At 37.0% G+C, this 17165-nt stretch overlaps 1 protein-coding gene across 3 annotated transcripts in view; it reads left to right on the top strand.

Moving 5' to 3' along the window:
• slc6a9 (solute carrier family 6 member 9) overlaps positions 1–17165 on the top strand; it is a 56379-nt gene that overhangs the window by 7814 nt on the left and 31400 nt on the right. For all 3 annotated transcript variants that reach the window (XR_014030807.1, XR_014030808.1, XM_081374860.1), the window contains one exon: positions 5571–5836. Coding sequence is in view for 1 of the 3 variants with exons in the window: in XM_081374860.1 (XP_081230986.1) it covers positions 5807–5836 (30 nt within the window). In the remaining 2 variants the exon portion in view is untranslated. The remainder of the gene's footprint in view (positions 1–5570; positions 5837–17165) is intronic.

Raw genomic sequence — 17165 nt, 5'->3', positions numbered from 1 at the left:
TTGTAATCATGGCTTTCAGGTCCAAAAGGATAAGCATAAACCTTAAAATAGCTACCAGTCTAGTGAAAGATGTTTTGCTCTTGCTGGGAAAATGTAAAATGTGTTTACTTGGCCTTTTCTAAGATTTTGTCTGATGACATTCACTGTTAAATGGAAATTAGATTTTGGAATGAAAGACTTTAGGTTGACATCTGTTACAATAATGAGACCCCCCCCCCCCCCCTTCAAATTATGACAAAAATTATGGCGACACTGAAAATCTTAAGATTAAATGATTAGTCTTATTTTTGTGCATCAAACCACACTAGAACACATTTTACATCTCTACATAATTAGTTTTTAGAATTGTGTTCCCATTGGCTGTTCAGTTTGGGTTAGCTAGGCATGATGCCTGCGTGATTAGCCAGGGCTTGTGAATGCCAATGAAACTGAAGAGAGGGAGTTCGATGTGATGGTTTAAGTCTCTGTGGCTGTTGGAAGCTGTCTTTTCCACCCGTCACGGCTAATGAGAGCCACCCTATGACCTGCCACTACTTTGGAGTGTAGACACTTCATTAGCCACTTCAAGCAGTGTCTGCAAGGTGACTTCCCAACTTCCACCCACCACATCCAACTGGGTTTCTGGAACACTGCATTGTCTTCTGATTCCATTCATATTAGTGACATTCCAGGGGGGCGAAATACTCATCAACTTTGCTGTCACTGCAGCTAGTTGAACCCTGTTGTGCTTAAATTGATTGGCCATTAAACATTTGTGACCGTGATTATTGTAAGTAGAATGATAAATTATATTTATTGAAGTCCTCTTTCTACAGTGATCGGTCTAGTTTAAATACATTTGAACTAATACTTTTTTTAAACAAAAATGCCTTAGTAATGAGCACAAGCATCTTGAGATTCTAATGATGCTGACAAGGGGATTAGGTTTTCTCAGCCCCAGAACTGGTTGGATATCTTCTGTTGGAACTTGGAGGGTATATCTCACACCCACAGCAATGTTTAAAACAGTTTCTTCTGTAGTGTTGAATTGCCCCAGGTTGAGTGTCAGCTCCCACATGTGCATTCAGTGACAGTGGCAACTTCCGGCCACAACAAGACCTGAGACCTCAAGCTACACAAGCCACTTTTGTTTCACTCAAGCAACTTATTGCAGCTCTATACGTGCTTTTAATACAACAAATTAATGTTTTATGTGACATGTTGCTACTAAACATCCAGCTTCTGATTTGGCTTTGTTGATAAATTGATAGTGACATGGTTGTTTGGGTTTGTTTTTTATTAGTGGATTTAACATCTCCACTTTCTCCAATATTTTTTTTGTACAATTTTTTTAAACCTATTTCTTAATTATTAGGAGCCAAGCACCGAAGGTGCGGAGGCACCTATTGTATCCGTTGGCATTCCTATTATTATTCTTCTTCTTCCTCCTTCTTCCGCTCTGGCAGCCCGCGGGAAAGTTATGAAATTTGGGACACTGATAGAGGATAGTCTGAACTGTCACCATAGCAAATTTGGAGTCTCTAACTCAATCCCTCTAGCGCCACAAACTGTCCAAAGTTTCACTCATGTTTATGCTAATAACTTTTGAATCTTAAGGGCTAGAAACAAAATTCTTTTTTCTCTGATTCCCTAGCTCAATACGATTGCACCTCATGACGTCATTTTCTGTCATGAAAAATTGTCCGCCATTTTGAATTCTCAAAAAAAAAAACTACTTTTTCTAACTCCGACGAGGCCTTTGCTCCGATTTTTATGAAAATCAAATCAGATCATCTTCAGACTATGCTGGCAAAAACCCAAGTACTCCGCCCAAGTAGCAGTGCTTCGCCTTCTGAGAATATAGTTCCCAGTATGCATACGGTTTAGATGGCTCTGTCTCATGTGACCTTGTTATTTGTACACGCTGTGACTATACAAATCACAACAGGTAAATAGGAAAATGGGAGCAGTACTTATTTGGAGCAGTATGCTAGCTGGAGCCATTTACCTCCAGTCTTTGTGCTAAGCTAGGCTAGCGGTGGGTGCGTCAGACAGTGTTACGGCACGCACAGAGATGAAAAGGGTATGTATGGACTTACCTAACTCTGGGGGATATGGTGAATAAGCTAAAGTCCCAAAAAGTCGATGTGTTCCTTTTAAGATGTATTATATACTGTCCATAAAAGGGTAATTGCTAAATAAGATCAGATTTGTAATACCATATTTGCTTAAACACAATATTGCACAAATCAAGAATCTGTATCTTTGGAGTAATTAGTGGTCTCTGGGCCCTGAACATCGAGAACAGTCTAATAGACAAAGTGTTGGCTTTTTATGTGTGTATACATATAAATGTCTATAACTCTAGATATTTTCACCAAATTTCACACACACATGTATGGGCTCACTCTGAATACACATAAAAAATAGTAGGATTGTGCCTCTTGTTGGCGCTATAATAGAACAAAACATGAAATTCCCATTGACTTCAATACAGTATCGTGATATGAACTGCTATACTTAACGAATGCAATGGTGTAACATTACGAAACTCATTATGTGCCATCAGCAACATGCCCTGAAGGTATTTAAACGATTTTGAGACAGCGCCACCTTTTGGTCAAAAGTTATAATGAAATTTCCAAAAATGCTAATAACTTTTGAATAAATTTACCTTTTGTAATGTCACTGGTCTTAATAGATTCCTTCGTTTATGCCGAAAACATGGATACCAATTTTTCCATATTTGGCCAAACTTCCTGTCCACCATCTTTATTTTCTTGTAAAACCTACTTTTTCGAGCTTCTCCTAGACCGTGTTTCCAATTTTCACCAAAATCGAATCATATCATCTCCAGGCCGTGCAGACTAAAAGTTATGGACTTCGTGTCGATAGACAAAACCGTTTTTGAATACCGCAGCAGCAAATTTGAGGCATGATGCCAAAATGACTATTCAGGCTTTATCTCTGCAATGCCTTGACATATTAACAATAAACTTTGTATGTGTCATTGTCTCCTCACTCTTGCCACACCACATTCATAACTGCGCCACCTACTGGTCAAAAGTGACAAACCATTAAATCGTATTATTAGTGACTTTATGATTTTTTTCACCCATTTTGCCTAAAATCATCTTAAAAAAATGTCTTTAATTGCTCATTGTTGCAGTTGGTCTGACACTTCCGGCCATCTTATCGTCGTCTTGAGCTTGGCCCCGATAATTGCTGCTTGCAGCTATATTTAGTATTGATGTTGTTTTTGTTGTTAATGCATGCTCCCTGTCCTTTCTGGAGACCTTTCTACGTTTAAAGTGCTTATTGGTTACAGTTTTAAGTTTTTCCATGTGCAGTCCTCAACTCATTCAGTAAACAGCCCATTTTGTGTGGTGCAATAGACAACTCAATACTGATATGGGAGTCATCGGTTTAGAGTGTTTGCTTGGCTTATCTCATGTCTTATCTTGCTGATTTTTGTACATAAAAACATCTTTTTGTGAAGGTTTGAGGTGCTGAGGGATGGAATACTTGTCTCTTAACCTACTTTTGTCCATGCTTTAACTGTGTGTGTGTGTGTGTGTGTGTGTGTGTGTGTACAGGTTTATATTACATTGTGGGCACTGGGCACCAAATGTCCCCATAAGCATAGTAAAACCTGAGATCAACTACATTCACCAGCCAACGGTCTCAAAAGGGGAAATGCATTAATAAACATAGTAAATTATGTTTTTTTGAAAATGTAAAAAAGTTTTCTGTGATGGGTAGGTTTAGGGGATAGAATATACAGTTTGTACAGTATAAAAACCATTACGCCTGGAGAATCCCCACGAAGATAGCGAAACCAAGTGTGTGTGTGTGTGTGTGTGTACAGTTGTTAATTTGTTATTCTATTTGGATAGTTTGTTGCACGTCCCTCCTTGTTTGATGTTCTCATTGACAAAAAAACAAAACTGTGTAGCAGTAATTTTCCACTTAAATATTAGTGCAAGTTCACTTGCCATAAATATGAGTACAAGTTCACTCGTCCAGGCTGAGGTATTAGTTTCAATTACTTGGTCTGGAGAAGCGTTTACTTTAATACAGGATGTGTGATTCACAGTGTCAGTTTGTGCCAAGATGAGTGGATCACAACAACATTAAAGTAATTTAAGAGGCTCCATTTGGTTAAGAGCTACTTGAGTCTTGATGTTACCTTAAACTGACAGTAAGTCTGTTATTGTGAAGAAGGCCAAGAAACATTTCATTTTTAAAGGGTAAGTTCACCCAAAAATTTAAATTCTGTCATTAATTACTCACCCTCATGTTGTTCCAAACCCCTAAGACATTCGTTCATCTTCGGAACACAAATTAAGATATTTTTGATGAAATCCGAGAGGTTTCTGAACCGCCCATTGGCAGCAACGTTGTTGCAACTTTCAAGGCCCAGAAAGCTAGTAAAGACATCATTAAAATAGTTCATGAGACTACAGTGGTTCAACCTTAATGTTATGAAGCGACGAGAATACACTTTGCATGCAAACAAACAAACAAAAATAACGGCTTTATTCAACAATCTTTTCTCTTCAACGTCATTCTCCTATGCTGTTCACGTAGTAAATGCAGTGCAGCGCTTCCAGGTTCTATGCCAGAATGCTCATTATTGGCCGACTCTGTTCATGTGAGCACCATGACACATGCGTGTGATGCTAACTCAGGAGCTGGCCAATAATGAGCCGGCGTTCTGACGTAGAACCTGGAAGTGCTGCACTGCACTATGTGAACAGCGTAGGAAGATTGTTGAATAAAGTCTTTATTTAAAAAAAATAGAAATTTGTGCACAAAAAGTATTCTCGCTGCTTCATAACATTAAGGTTGAACCACTGTAATCACATGGATTATTTTAACATCTTTACTACCCTTCCGGGCCTTGAAAGGTACAACGACGTTTCAGAAACCTTTTGGATTTAATCGAAAATAGCTTAATTTGTGTTCCGAAGATGAGCGAAGGTCTTGCGGGTTTGGAATTGGAACGACATGAGGATGAGTAAGTAATGACAGAAATGTCATTTTTGGGTGAACTACCCCTTTAAATTGTGGATTACTGTACTATGTAAATACTAGTGCAACATCTACATTTTTATTCATTCATTCAAGGTGTTCATGTGCTGTATTTTGAAAATTTTTGTAGTAAAAAAAGAGTAATTGTGGGAAGTAGTCTTCTAACAATCTACAATATAGTCCTCATGGTGCCTGTTTGTAGGCATGGTAAATCATTGTCTTTTTCTAGATGTCCTAGTTGTTTGTGTATTCTCAGTACAAGCTTATGCTCTGTACCCATCGGTACTGTAGCCCTTTGTTTTGGTTATTTTCTGGAAAAAGTAAATCTTTTCATCCTAGTTTATCATAATAAGCATCCCCTACGTCACTTCTTGTAATATCAGGATTTCAGACTTTGTAGTCTGACACACTCCAGCCAGCACATGGACAGTGTTTCTGAGGCTTATCAGCAGTTATGAAATCATTGTTTTAAGGAGAGAACAACACGTTTGGGGGCTAATAGTTGCTTTCCCCCCCTCTTCCTCCCTCCTTCTCCCTGTCACATGTCCCTTTCACAGCATAGAAAAGTTCCTGGATTAACGCAGAATTAGCACAAAGCAGAGACGCCACCTCAGCCCAACATTGCAAACCGACTGAACTAGCGGAGAGAGGAAACGATTGAGGGAGAGGCAGTGCCACCAGAAACTGAGACACTTACCCCAGCAGCTCAAGACGAGTCCCAGAGAGCACAGAGACAGGCCAGGACGGGCATCCTTCTGGAAAGGGGACCCACGCCGAAGAGAGCTTCAAAAGCATGGAGGAAAAACAATTTTCTGGCATATTGGTGAGTCATTCTGACTTGCATTTTTACACTTTATTTTTTTTTCTCCCCCTCAGAGTTAAAACTATTTTTAGGTTATATATATTTTTAAAAGATTCTTGTATTAGAATTTTATTTTATTTGTAACATGTCTGCCTTTTTTTTTTCTGTTAAAAGTTAGTACTCAAGCAGGTCAAATCATTTTAGATCAGGCCACAGTCCTAAATATCTCACATTCTTTTTATGGTTCAATTAACATTTTTCTTCTCAAAGTGTAGAGAAAATAATTAATTGATTCAGAGAGTTTATCTTAGAAAAAATTATTAGAGCTTAAACCTATTTACTGCGTTTTTCTACTTAAAGCTTTCATGATAGGATAGAGACTCACAGGAGTAGTATGAAATGTCCTGACAGCTCATAGATATCTTTAACTTTTGATCAGGAGAATATAAAGAAACTTGGATAAATTTAACAGTTGATGTAGTATAATTTAGGGAGGAAAAACAGGACTTTCACAATGTTTTGCCATTCCGTGAAACCTCACGAATAATGTGTGTTGTAATCTTTTTTTCATTTATTTATTTAAATAAATAAATTTTCCTGATGATTATGAAAGTAATTTAAAACTGTATATGACTTCTGAGTTGGGCTATAACATTGTTTCCAAACCCTGATGGCTTTTTTAACCATTGCTGTGCTGAAGGCACACACATCTGGCAGTGTGAGCTAATGTTAAAGTTTGCTTACTAAGAAAAAATGCTGCAACACCATTACGCAAGTAAGGGATGTATGACGTCTTGTAAATAGATGTCAACACTGTCTCTGTCATAATACTTGTAAAAAGTTGTTTTTCAAGGGGGCTTGATTCTATAAGATGGAATTTCGAATGAGATTCAGAAATTTCAGAAAAATAAAATAAAAATCGATTGATTAATGACAGCTATAGTTGCTACTTCTGGGTTTTTTATTTTAAGACATACTTTTGTTATTTTTAGTGTTTCTGAATGCTTATTTGTAATATGTTTGTGTGAAGTGTCAGTGGTTTGCATGGAGCAGCTGCTTTGCTGCAATTTTTGGTAAGGATGAGTGATGCTCATGTCTTTTGTTTGACTTTAGGTGGATAATGTGTTTCTGGTTCTGTGCTGTAACTGTAAAGTGGGGTACCACTTTATTTTACAGCGTCCTTGTGACTTGTTACATGTAGTTACTGTAGTAATAACTATAAGTTATGCATAATTACATGCAACTAATCCTAAACCAACCCCTGTTTCTAACCATAACCCTATAGTAAGTAAATGTAGTTAATTATTATTACTCAGTACTTAAATGTATAATTATATTGTAAGTTTAAGTGTAATCAAAGTGTTTCACTGCTTAAACTGTTTCTCCATTAAACCAGCCTCATTTTATTTTTCATTTGTAAAAGCTGTGACACTTAAAATGAGTTACTACTGTGACAGCTTAAAATGAGAATTAGTACATTTTCAGATTTAATTATAATTCCAGTTTAGAAATAAGGATAACAATATTCCACAATTGGAAAATTTACATTATCCCACGATTCCCACCTAAATTCTGTCTCAAAAGCTTTTCAGGACTGGAACATGGTTATAGAATGGATATGGAAGTCCATATGAGGTTGTATACGCTAGGGAAACTGTTGTAGGGGTCCTATAGCAAATAAACCTTTGAGGTCTGTCCCCACCCTAGTCCTCCCCTTGTGTGATTGGTTATAGCAATTGTAATGGTTATGGCTTCTGTGTGTCTCTCTATGTTCATATAACTGTATTGTCCTGTACTTGTAGCCTTGTACTGTGCCCTGTACATTTTGTACATCTAAACAAGTGTATTTATTTTTGTAAATGTGCGTCTTGCAGATGGAATATGTATGATTTGTTTCCAAAATTCTGATTCTTATTATTATGATGATTATTGATTGAATATGCTTGTTTGGCACAGTCACAGTCTTAATCTTAAAAATGTAATCCTAAATCTAATCTTAATTTTATTATATTTTTATTTTGTCTTTCAAGGTTGTTGTTTATCAGATGTTTATAATGTATTTGATGGCTTCCAAATACTAAATTGCTCTGCAACCCATAGAGACTTGCGTTTACATTCTGGCTTTTAAACTCTTTGGGCACAAACTCTTTTTTGTGGTGAGATGTGCTTTTGGCTGTCAGTGATTTATGACTTAAAACTTACTCAGTACAGAGGTCCGGTTGGCTCTCAAGAAGGGAAAGAAGATTTTGACCGGCACATTTGTTTGCTCATAACTCTAAATGACTTTTACTGATTACGATAGTGGCACCTCATTTTACACAAATAGTTCTGCTTAATGTACAATATCTGACCAAGTGGTAATCCGTAGTACCTTATTATATGGTTTTGTGTACTGTCAAAAGGCAGGAAGCTTGTGTCAGTGCTTTGAATGGTGTTAATTCCTCTTTGTCTCCGACAGAATCTGTACAGCTTTAAGAATATCCTGACATGTTGACAATGAGATATCACCAGCGAAAAGCCCATTGTTCCCTTCTGACAGTGACAGTAGAGACTGTAAGAGCTGCTGTAACCCAAAATATAATTAGAGCCTAGACGAATGACATGAAAGGAATCAATGCTAGAGTTGTCAGACATTCAGAAGCAGTTGTGGAGGAACTGTTGATTGAGCTGTGATGACCCTATGCTGTACTTACTTTTTCTTCTGTCCCACTGGCAGCTCTCCAACCTTTCCCAAGGGTTGTTAATGTGTGCTGCTGTCTGTGAAGTGGAAATTAAACGCAAACAAATTTTGGATCCCATAGTCCCTCAGGATGCTGGGCTACTGCTGCACGTTTTAACTCTCCTCTCTGGGCTTTCAAACATTTCAAAGCACAGGTCAATTAATTAGCATTAAACTAAACGAGCAACCGTAAATTACATTCAGAATTTTAGTGAGCTGTCTCACGGTCAACCATCATTCTAAATCCTCATCCTAACAGAAATGGAACCTCTAAATTGACTTAAATTGAAAATTTACAAAAGTGACTGATTTGAAATGCTTCCGCATCGTTTCCGTTATTGGTTCCAAGACATGGTTAATGGTGACTCGTGTGCCTCACACAAACAGCGCTCCTCACGTGAAGTGTGTGAGACATAGTTTCAGTAGCATTAGATGTTCAGTAGATGTTGCTAATCTGCAAAGCTAACAATGCTTAATTACTTTTAATGGGAACAAAAAAATACATGACAAATGCATGTATATTGGGTAAAATAGTACATTTTTAATTAGATTGAACTATTTTGTCTCTACATTGTATATATTGTATTATAATAATAAATATTATACATTAAGGCCATGAATAATTTCCCTGAGCTTGACGTAGTGCATTTTAGAATTGCCTTATCTGTGAAGGACGACCATATTTGGAATAACAAACATGGCATGGTGAAGTGAAGTGAAGTGATGTGAAGGCCAAGTATGGTAACCCATACTCGGAATTTGTCCTCTGTATTTAACCCATCCAAGTTAGTCCACATACATTAGGATCAGTGAGTAATAAACTGCAACCCGCGGACACACACACCCGGAGCAGTGGGCAGCCGTGGAGCAATTGGTGGTTAGGTGCTTTCCTCAAGGGAACCTCAGCTGTTTCCTACCGGTATTGAGAATCAAACTGAAAGTCCAACTCTCTAACCAAGACTGGTATTTTGCAATGTCTGCAATGGACATCAGGCATAAAAATGTATTATATGCTATTCGCAGAACTGCATTAGATTTTAGGCAGAACATGTTGACGGGTATAAACAACACAATTTAAAGGGATAGTACAAAATGAAAATGAACATTTTTACACCCTAATATCATTCCAAACCTGTACTGGAAGCATTTTTTTTTTGTCTCTTGTGGAACACAAAAGTCGATGGGGATCAAACAACATTGGAGTCCAATATAACTCTGATTGTGTTCAACTAAAAGATGAAAGTCATATACACTTATTCCCATAACTTCTATTGTATAGACAAAAAAAAGCAGCGAGACATGTCTTTTTTATGTTCCACTGAAGAAACAAATTCATACAGTTTAGTGAGTAAAGAACTTTTGAGGGAACTATCTCTTTAACAACAGTGATGTCTGTTCCAAACTCACTAGAGTTTTGAACAGAGCCCAAATTTAAAAGAATTTATGAGATGTCACAGATTTTTTTTTATAAAAAGCATCTGTATGCTTTAGTGTGATTATTTTCTTTTGTTCATAATCCAGAGTCTCATTTATAGCAGGTGAGCATCAAGTTCAAGGCCATGCCTAGGTCAGCAGCACTTTCAGACTTATGTAAGGAACATATTGAGCTGTCACTCACTCACATTAACTACAGCGTACACATCTTTTGTAGCTGCGCAACCAAAGTGCCTTCAGGGGCATGGGAACAGATGTGGTTGAGCAAAAGGGAAGTCAAACATGATTTCTGTCTATGTTCGAGCCCCAGACTGTACTGTCTGTGGAGTGTAGCGAGCCTAGAGAGAAGGCAACCACCGTGGAGTACGCACAATTGGAGGACAAGGGCCACCAAATGCCAAACACGTCCACTGCTGCGATTCTTTTAAAAACACTCCCCTCCGCTAAAAGGACCCATTGAGAATCAGCCTTTAGATTTCATTTGAAGTAACCACTCAGGCTGAAAATTTCGTTTTTCTGTGTTCTTTCCTCTCGCCTTTATGTGTGGAGGTGCCCCTATTCTACCCAGGCTAAACACAAATACTGACCAAGAAAGAGCCACTTTTTCTCCTCGCTAGCTGAAATTATGGACTGCAGTTTAGCATTGTGTTCCATCCACCTGGCTTCCTAAATCTTCTTTTATTAATTTTATTTTTAACGGTTGAATTGAAGTCCCTTAAAGCCTTTTCAGCCCATATTTAGGTAATTTGTTGCGCTTGAACCCGACCTGCTCCCCCCGTGGTGGTGTGAATGGGAGAAAAAGGCATGGGATGAGGGGGGGTCTGCTGTTCTCAGGGTTTCTCCACAGAAACAGCCCCTTGACCTATTATTTATCATTTTGAAGCTCTCCATGTTGAAAGATCACAGCAACACAACCCATGCCTTTGTGTTGACTAGTTCATGCATTAAATTAAGAGCCAGGAAATCCATAATACATTCAGAGAAAACACAATTTCAAACAGAAACCAGAAATTGACAGGAATCAGAGTGTTAAAGTTGTAACATTTCAAAAAACGATGACGACAACTTTTGAGGCCTTGTGTATTTTTTGACCTGCTAATTTGACCTAGATAATTATAAATTGTCACACAAGTCTCTTTTTGTGGTTTATGAAAAGGCAAAATTTCACCATTTAACCTTATAGTGTGACCTCTGTGTGCGAGTAAACAGTGCTCACTGCGTGGCTCTCATATACTCGTGACAGAAAGCCTTACTCAAATGTCAGAGAATCTCATCTGTTGCTTTTTATACTACTTTCCTTTGTGTGCTGAAAGAAAAGGCATCCACCCCACAAGACAACTTGTAAACTCTGAGAGCAGGGTCTCTGTCCTCTTTCAAACAGATTTTCAGCCATTTGTCAAAACATAGATGGCCATGTTACAAGCCTTTTCTTGCATTTTCAGCTTCTAGAATGAACTTTTCTAAAAAAAAAAAAAAATCTCGAACTCAAAACACAGCTTGATAGCCTGTTGTCACTTTTCTAATTGGCCGATTGTCAGATCCACGTGAGGCGCGACAAAGTCACATGTACCTCAAGTTTATCCTCAGTGATGGTCCCATATGTTTGTCAAAATGTGTATGTTGTGTGCTTTTTCCAGCCTGATTTGTGCCCAAGCCATTCCTCTGAGCCCCATTCTCCCCGGAGGAGGTCTGAGCTACACGCTATTTATAAAGAATTAGCAGCTGGGCCCCTTCCAGCCAAATTATGGCAGTTGGGGGGGTTGGGGGGGAATAATCATGGAAGCTTCAGGTTAATCCAAGCGTTGGAAATTGCTCTTCAGTGTCCCGAAAACCGTTTGGACCAGGTGGACGTCACAAATTCTCTCTTTGCCCTGTACGCACACAAACACACACTCGCACTCCAAAGGAACAGGGCAGGAAGTCGTTTCAGACGAAGGTCCATAAATATGTCTCTGTTTTGCCCCCTACAATGTTCGTGCCAGACTTTTCACTGACTTCCCTATTTAGTGTCTGGTCCAACATGGGCTTAGATTAAGATTCACTGCATTACTTCCTTTTGTACAAAAAAATGGCTGATACCCGTTTTAGCATCATTGTGATCACCATTGAAGCGTAATACACAGTGAGAGCATATTAAGTTGATTAATAATGATAGACATAAATATGAATTCAGTGTGATGTAATGGGAACTGGTGAGGAAAACTCTCATCTTATTTGAATTATTCCTTTTATTAGTAGTCAATTATATTAAGCTATTTTACACACTTGAATGCTTTTAATTGTTCAGTGAAATTTTTAATAGACCTGATTTGTGAGTTTTCTTTCTTTCTATCAGTGTGTTAAGTTTTAGGTATTAAACATAGGTTGAGCCTGTCAGCAGCTTCCCTTTTTGTATTCATCTTGTGTAGCATTCATCAAATTTCCAATGCAATTTTTTTTTTTTTTTTTTTTTTTACATTTGATGGCTTTTTCCACCTTTTAAAAATCTTATACCTTTAAAAAAAACATTTTTTTTTGTAATTTTTGTTAATATTTCTCATATGTTATGCTAAATTATGACTCCAACCATAGCAAATTAAAATAGTAATATACAAAATTTAGTCATAATGTTAGTTACTATTTTAAAGTCACCCTGCTTTGTTTAATGATACTAATTACATCCTAACATTGCTTGTCAGCTTAGTTCTCAATTTGTGTTTTAAATCTATTCCATTGTATTCATTTCAAGTGCATCTAATGTTTAGCAAGTAAATGGTGCCAAAAATTTTTAAGGTTTCTAAGTCTCTCCAAAAGCTAAATAAGATTGTGGAAATGTCTCAGATATTATGTTTCCTATTTTAGATATCAGCAATTATTTAATATCTCTGTTATCAGAATGGTTAACAACCATTCAGTATTTCAGCCTGTGTGCTGTCATGTGCAAGGGGGTAAAAATCATGCGAGTTGATTGTCTAAAACCGTGGTCCTCTGTTTTGTGTGTGTGTTTGCTTTGGGTTGTTTTTGTGTGTTGGACATACCACTCTAGATTGTAAATGGGGCAAAAGAGAGCTCCGGAAGGAGACGGCTCATCAAAGCCTGCACTAAGTTTGAAAAAGTGACGTTTTTAGTCAGCAGTAGTATTTTAGCCCTCACTGAGGCCCTCTTGTTCAGCTTGTCAATAGAACGAACGTGCCCTGAATGGGAAACACCTGCTTAAGGGCTCTTGCTGGAAACCACACTTACTGAAACTCCCTGGTGAATCTGGAAACCTCTTGTGTTACTTTCCTGTTTTTAGTTTACACTGTAGAGGCTTCAGAATTAACTCTTGTTGTGAGGTCCAAATGACTCGTGGGTCTCTAAATTAAACTCACCTTTTCGTCCTCAACTTGGTCCACCTTTTTTTTTTTTTAAGAATGTATTGGTCATTCTTTTCCATATAAAAAAAACTATAAAAGGTCCATGAAAGTATGATTAAAGTAGTCCATATGACCTAGGCAAACATTGATTAATGACTTGTGTTGTTTCAAAGTTCAAAAACGGCTTCAGTCACACTGTTATTTTAGTGTCACTGAGATGCTATTATAGTTTTATTCATATTTTTAATTAGTTTTTATTTGTATATTTTCTGTTTTCATTTTCATTTTAGGTAAAGTTTTAGTCATTTTGTAGTGTTTTGTTATTTTTTATTATTTTTTAAAAATAGGTCTATTTGGGATGCTCCGACCAGGATTTTTGCAACCGATACCGATAGGGCTGTCGTGATAACTGCAATATTGTAATACCTCTATACTGACAAGCCAACCACAAAGGAATGCAAGCAACCGCCGCAACCACGATGTTTACGTTTTTTTTTCATAAGGCTATGTCCTTCTTGTTTTACACTTAATGCGTGTGTGTTGAATGTTAAATAAGTTAATGATAACAAGTGAAGAAAACTGCCTCTTTTTTACTTAAGACTCTGTGTACCATTGTGATTTGTACAGCAGCTCCGTAGATTTGCATTTAACAAGCCTAAACATGCAGCGAATGAGAGAGAGAGAGATCAACTGAGATTCACTCTGTCTTACTGGTGAAATATCAGCAGTCTTAGAAAGCCTCTCCTCCAGTCAGATTCAAGGATCGGAACTAAATGTTATACAAACAATAGCCCAGCAAGCTAATAGTCAGGTTTATGTTCTGTTATCTAGACCCTTCTTTTGACATTCTGTTCTCTTTCCTTTAGTTCCTGTTTTCCTGCTCTGTTTTGTTTCGGTTTCATTGGTTACTGATTATGTCCTTGTTTGTTTCTGTAGTTACATATTAGTTTCACATATGTCTAGTTTACTTTCCTTTGTTCTACCCATGTTTATATAGCCCTGTGTTTAAGTTGTTCTTTGTCAGTTCTCGTTTATCCATTGTGTGGTTTGCGTTATTCTCCTCCGTGTTCATTCAAAGTGTTTTGATTATTAATAGCCTGTTTTGCTTTTGAATCTCCTTCAAGATTCAAAGTGCCTGCTGACCACATGATAACATCGCAATATTAAGCCACTCAAAATCACCATAAGGGAAATTCCTTCACAGAGACAGCTCTAGATTCCGACTACCGATTTCTTGTCATCACATTTGGCTGATACCGATCCTGATCATTCAAGCTTTATATAAGTGATGTGTAAACTCTCTGTTGACTGTCACTGCTAACCCCCTCAGCCTTACACCCTGAAGGCATTTTTAAAGGGTTAGTTCACCCAAAAATGAAAATTCTGTCAGTAATTACTCACCCTCATGTTGTTCCAACCCCGTAAGACTTTCGTTCATCTTCGGAACACAAATTAAGATATTTTTGATGAAATCTGAGTGCTGGATCACTCCTCCACAGGCTTATGGACACTAGAACTTGCTGGCCCAGAAAATGTATTAAAGACATTGTTAATATAGTCCAAGTGACTCCAGTGGCTCAATCTTAAGTTTATAAAGCGACGAGAATACTTTTTGTGCACAAAAACAAACAAAAATAACGACTTTTTCCACTTTTCATTTCCTTCTCTCTGGGCCTCGAGTCTTTTCACGTAGTGTAATAGCGTAGCGCGTCTGTGTTGCACGTCACCACGTATCACACACATGACCAGCATCGCCCAATAGTGAGCCTACGTGGTGACGTGCAACACAGACGCGCTACACTATTACACTATGTGAAAAAACTCGAGGAGTCACTGGAGTCACTTGGACTATATTAACAATGTCTTTAATAAATTTTCTGGGCCAGCAAGTTATAGTGTCCATAAGCCTGTGGAGGAGTGATCCAGCACTCAGATTTCATCAAAAATATCTTAATTTGTGTTCCGAAGATGAAGGAAAGTCTTACGGGGTTGGAACAACATGAGGGTGAGTAATTACTGACAGAATTTTCATTATTGGGTGAACTAACCCTTTAATGATTTCACATCTACCTGTAAGTGGCATAACTCATGGCATCAAGTACATGTTCTCATTTGAAAGAAAACCCCTTCAAATTTTGACCAAATTTTGTTTGGAGGTTCTTTTGTTACAAGAGTGCTGAGAAAACCCCAGAAAAAGCGATTTTATTTTGTTAATATTCATGCTTGACATGATGACGTCATGATCTCAAAGCGACCGGATCCTGGAAGTCCTATAGCTTTAGCCAAGCAGCATGTCATGTCACTCCGTGAGGATTTTCTCAAGATCTACGTGCGATTTACTATGGTTTACTAATGTATCGCGAAGATACATAGCAGAACGTGACGCAAATGCACGCCAGTGGGGACTTTTTACGGTTTTACTTCAATAAATTGTGATCCGTTTGTGAGATCAGCCAAATTCAGTGACTACCGATTGAGTCATTGAATCTGATTATCGGCCAATACCGATAATCTGATCGATTGGAGCATCTCTAATGTCTATATCGTGTTTTTTTTGTTTGTTTTTTTTGAAAATGAGAAATAATGTCTTGGCAACTAGCTGAAATAAGTGTATTTTATTTTTATATTTTGTTTTAAGTTAACGTTTATTTTATTTCAAGCAACAAAATGTTTTTTTTATGGTTTTAGTTTCAGTTAACTATTATAACCTTGACCTGGAATGCAGCACACGTGTGATATATACCATCTCAGTGGAGCTTTTTGTTATTTTAGACTTTGAAAGTCTAAAGTTTCCTTTCACTTTATATGAAAAAGGAAAGGATTACCCACTATTTTTTCTATATTAGAATGTCTAGCTATATCTTTAGTACTGTAGTAGTGCCAAAACACACAGAGCTACAAAGTATGCTATGCTGGTAGCCTAATGGTTAAGAGGTGGGTTTGCTGACTCACAGATTGCAAGTGAAGGTCCTAAGTAGAGGTGACCGAGTAATTGCAGTCGCTAAGCTCAAAATCCTGCTATTTCTTCATTGTGCACTCAAAGGGTCTTAACACCTTAAAGTTCCAGAAGGATTATTAGAGTTACTGTACTGTGAATAGTTTTGAATTGAATGTGCAAAAATGTCAGGTAGTTCATTCTAAAGGTAAAATATTTTATTAATAAAAGTAATGATTTATAATTTTATAATGATGTTAAATTAAATTATAAATATATTATATATATTATATGAAGTTAAATGTCTATATATATATATATATATATATATATATATATATATATATATATATATATATATATATATATATATATATATATATATATATATATATATATATATACACACATATACAGTGTGTATATATATATATATATATATATATATATATATATATATATATATATATATATATATATATATATATACGTATACACTCTCTGTGTGTTTATATTTAGCCAACTTCTGGGAACAATTTTATCATCCAAGTTTAGCTTAGAAACACACAAACACAAATTTTAGCTAAATAAATGACTTAAAGAGAAAAATGATATTCAAAATGGTTATGATTTGTTTTTTGTGATTAGGTTAGGTTTGTTTTTATTATGAAATTGAAATTCCTTAATGAGCGCTAAGTGTGTAATTAGGAGGTCTTATTCCCCCACTCCCATGTGCACGCTTGTTTAGGATCCGTCTAATGAGTTTTGTTTTGATGTGTTTATTTCATTTCAGTCACAGCCCTTCCTTGTTCTCATCACTTGCTATTATGCTATTGATATGGGGTAGCGCAAATAGCGGAGTGTACATATCCTCATTAGAAGCGAGTGTTTTTGTGATGGGAGGCGAGGTTCCGTGCTGCTGCTTGA

The sequence above is a fragment of the Scardinius erythrophthalmus genome, assembly GCF_964197995.2.
Source record: "Scardinius erythrophthalmus genome assembly, chromosome: 9".
NCBI lineage: Eukaryota > Metazoa > Chordata > Actinopteri > Cypriniformes > Leuciscidae > Scardinius > Scardinius erythrophthalmus.
This window is presented reverse-complemented; position numbering and strand designations above follow the sequence as displayed.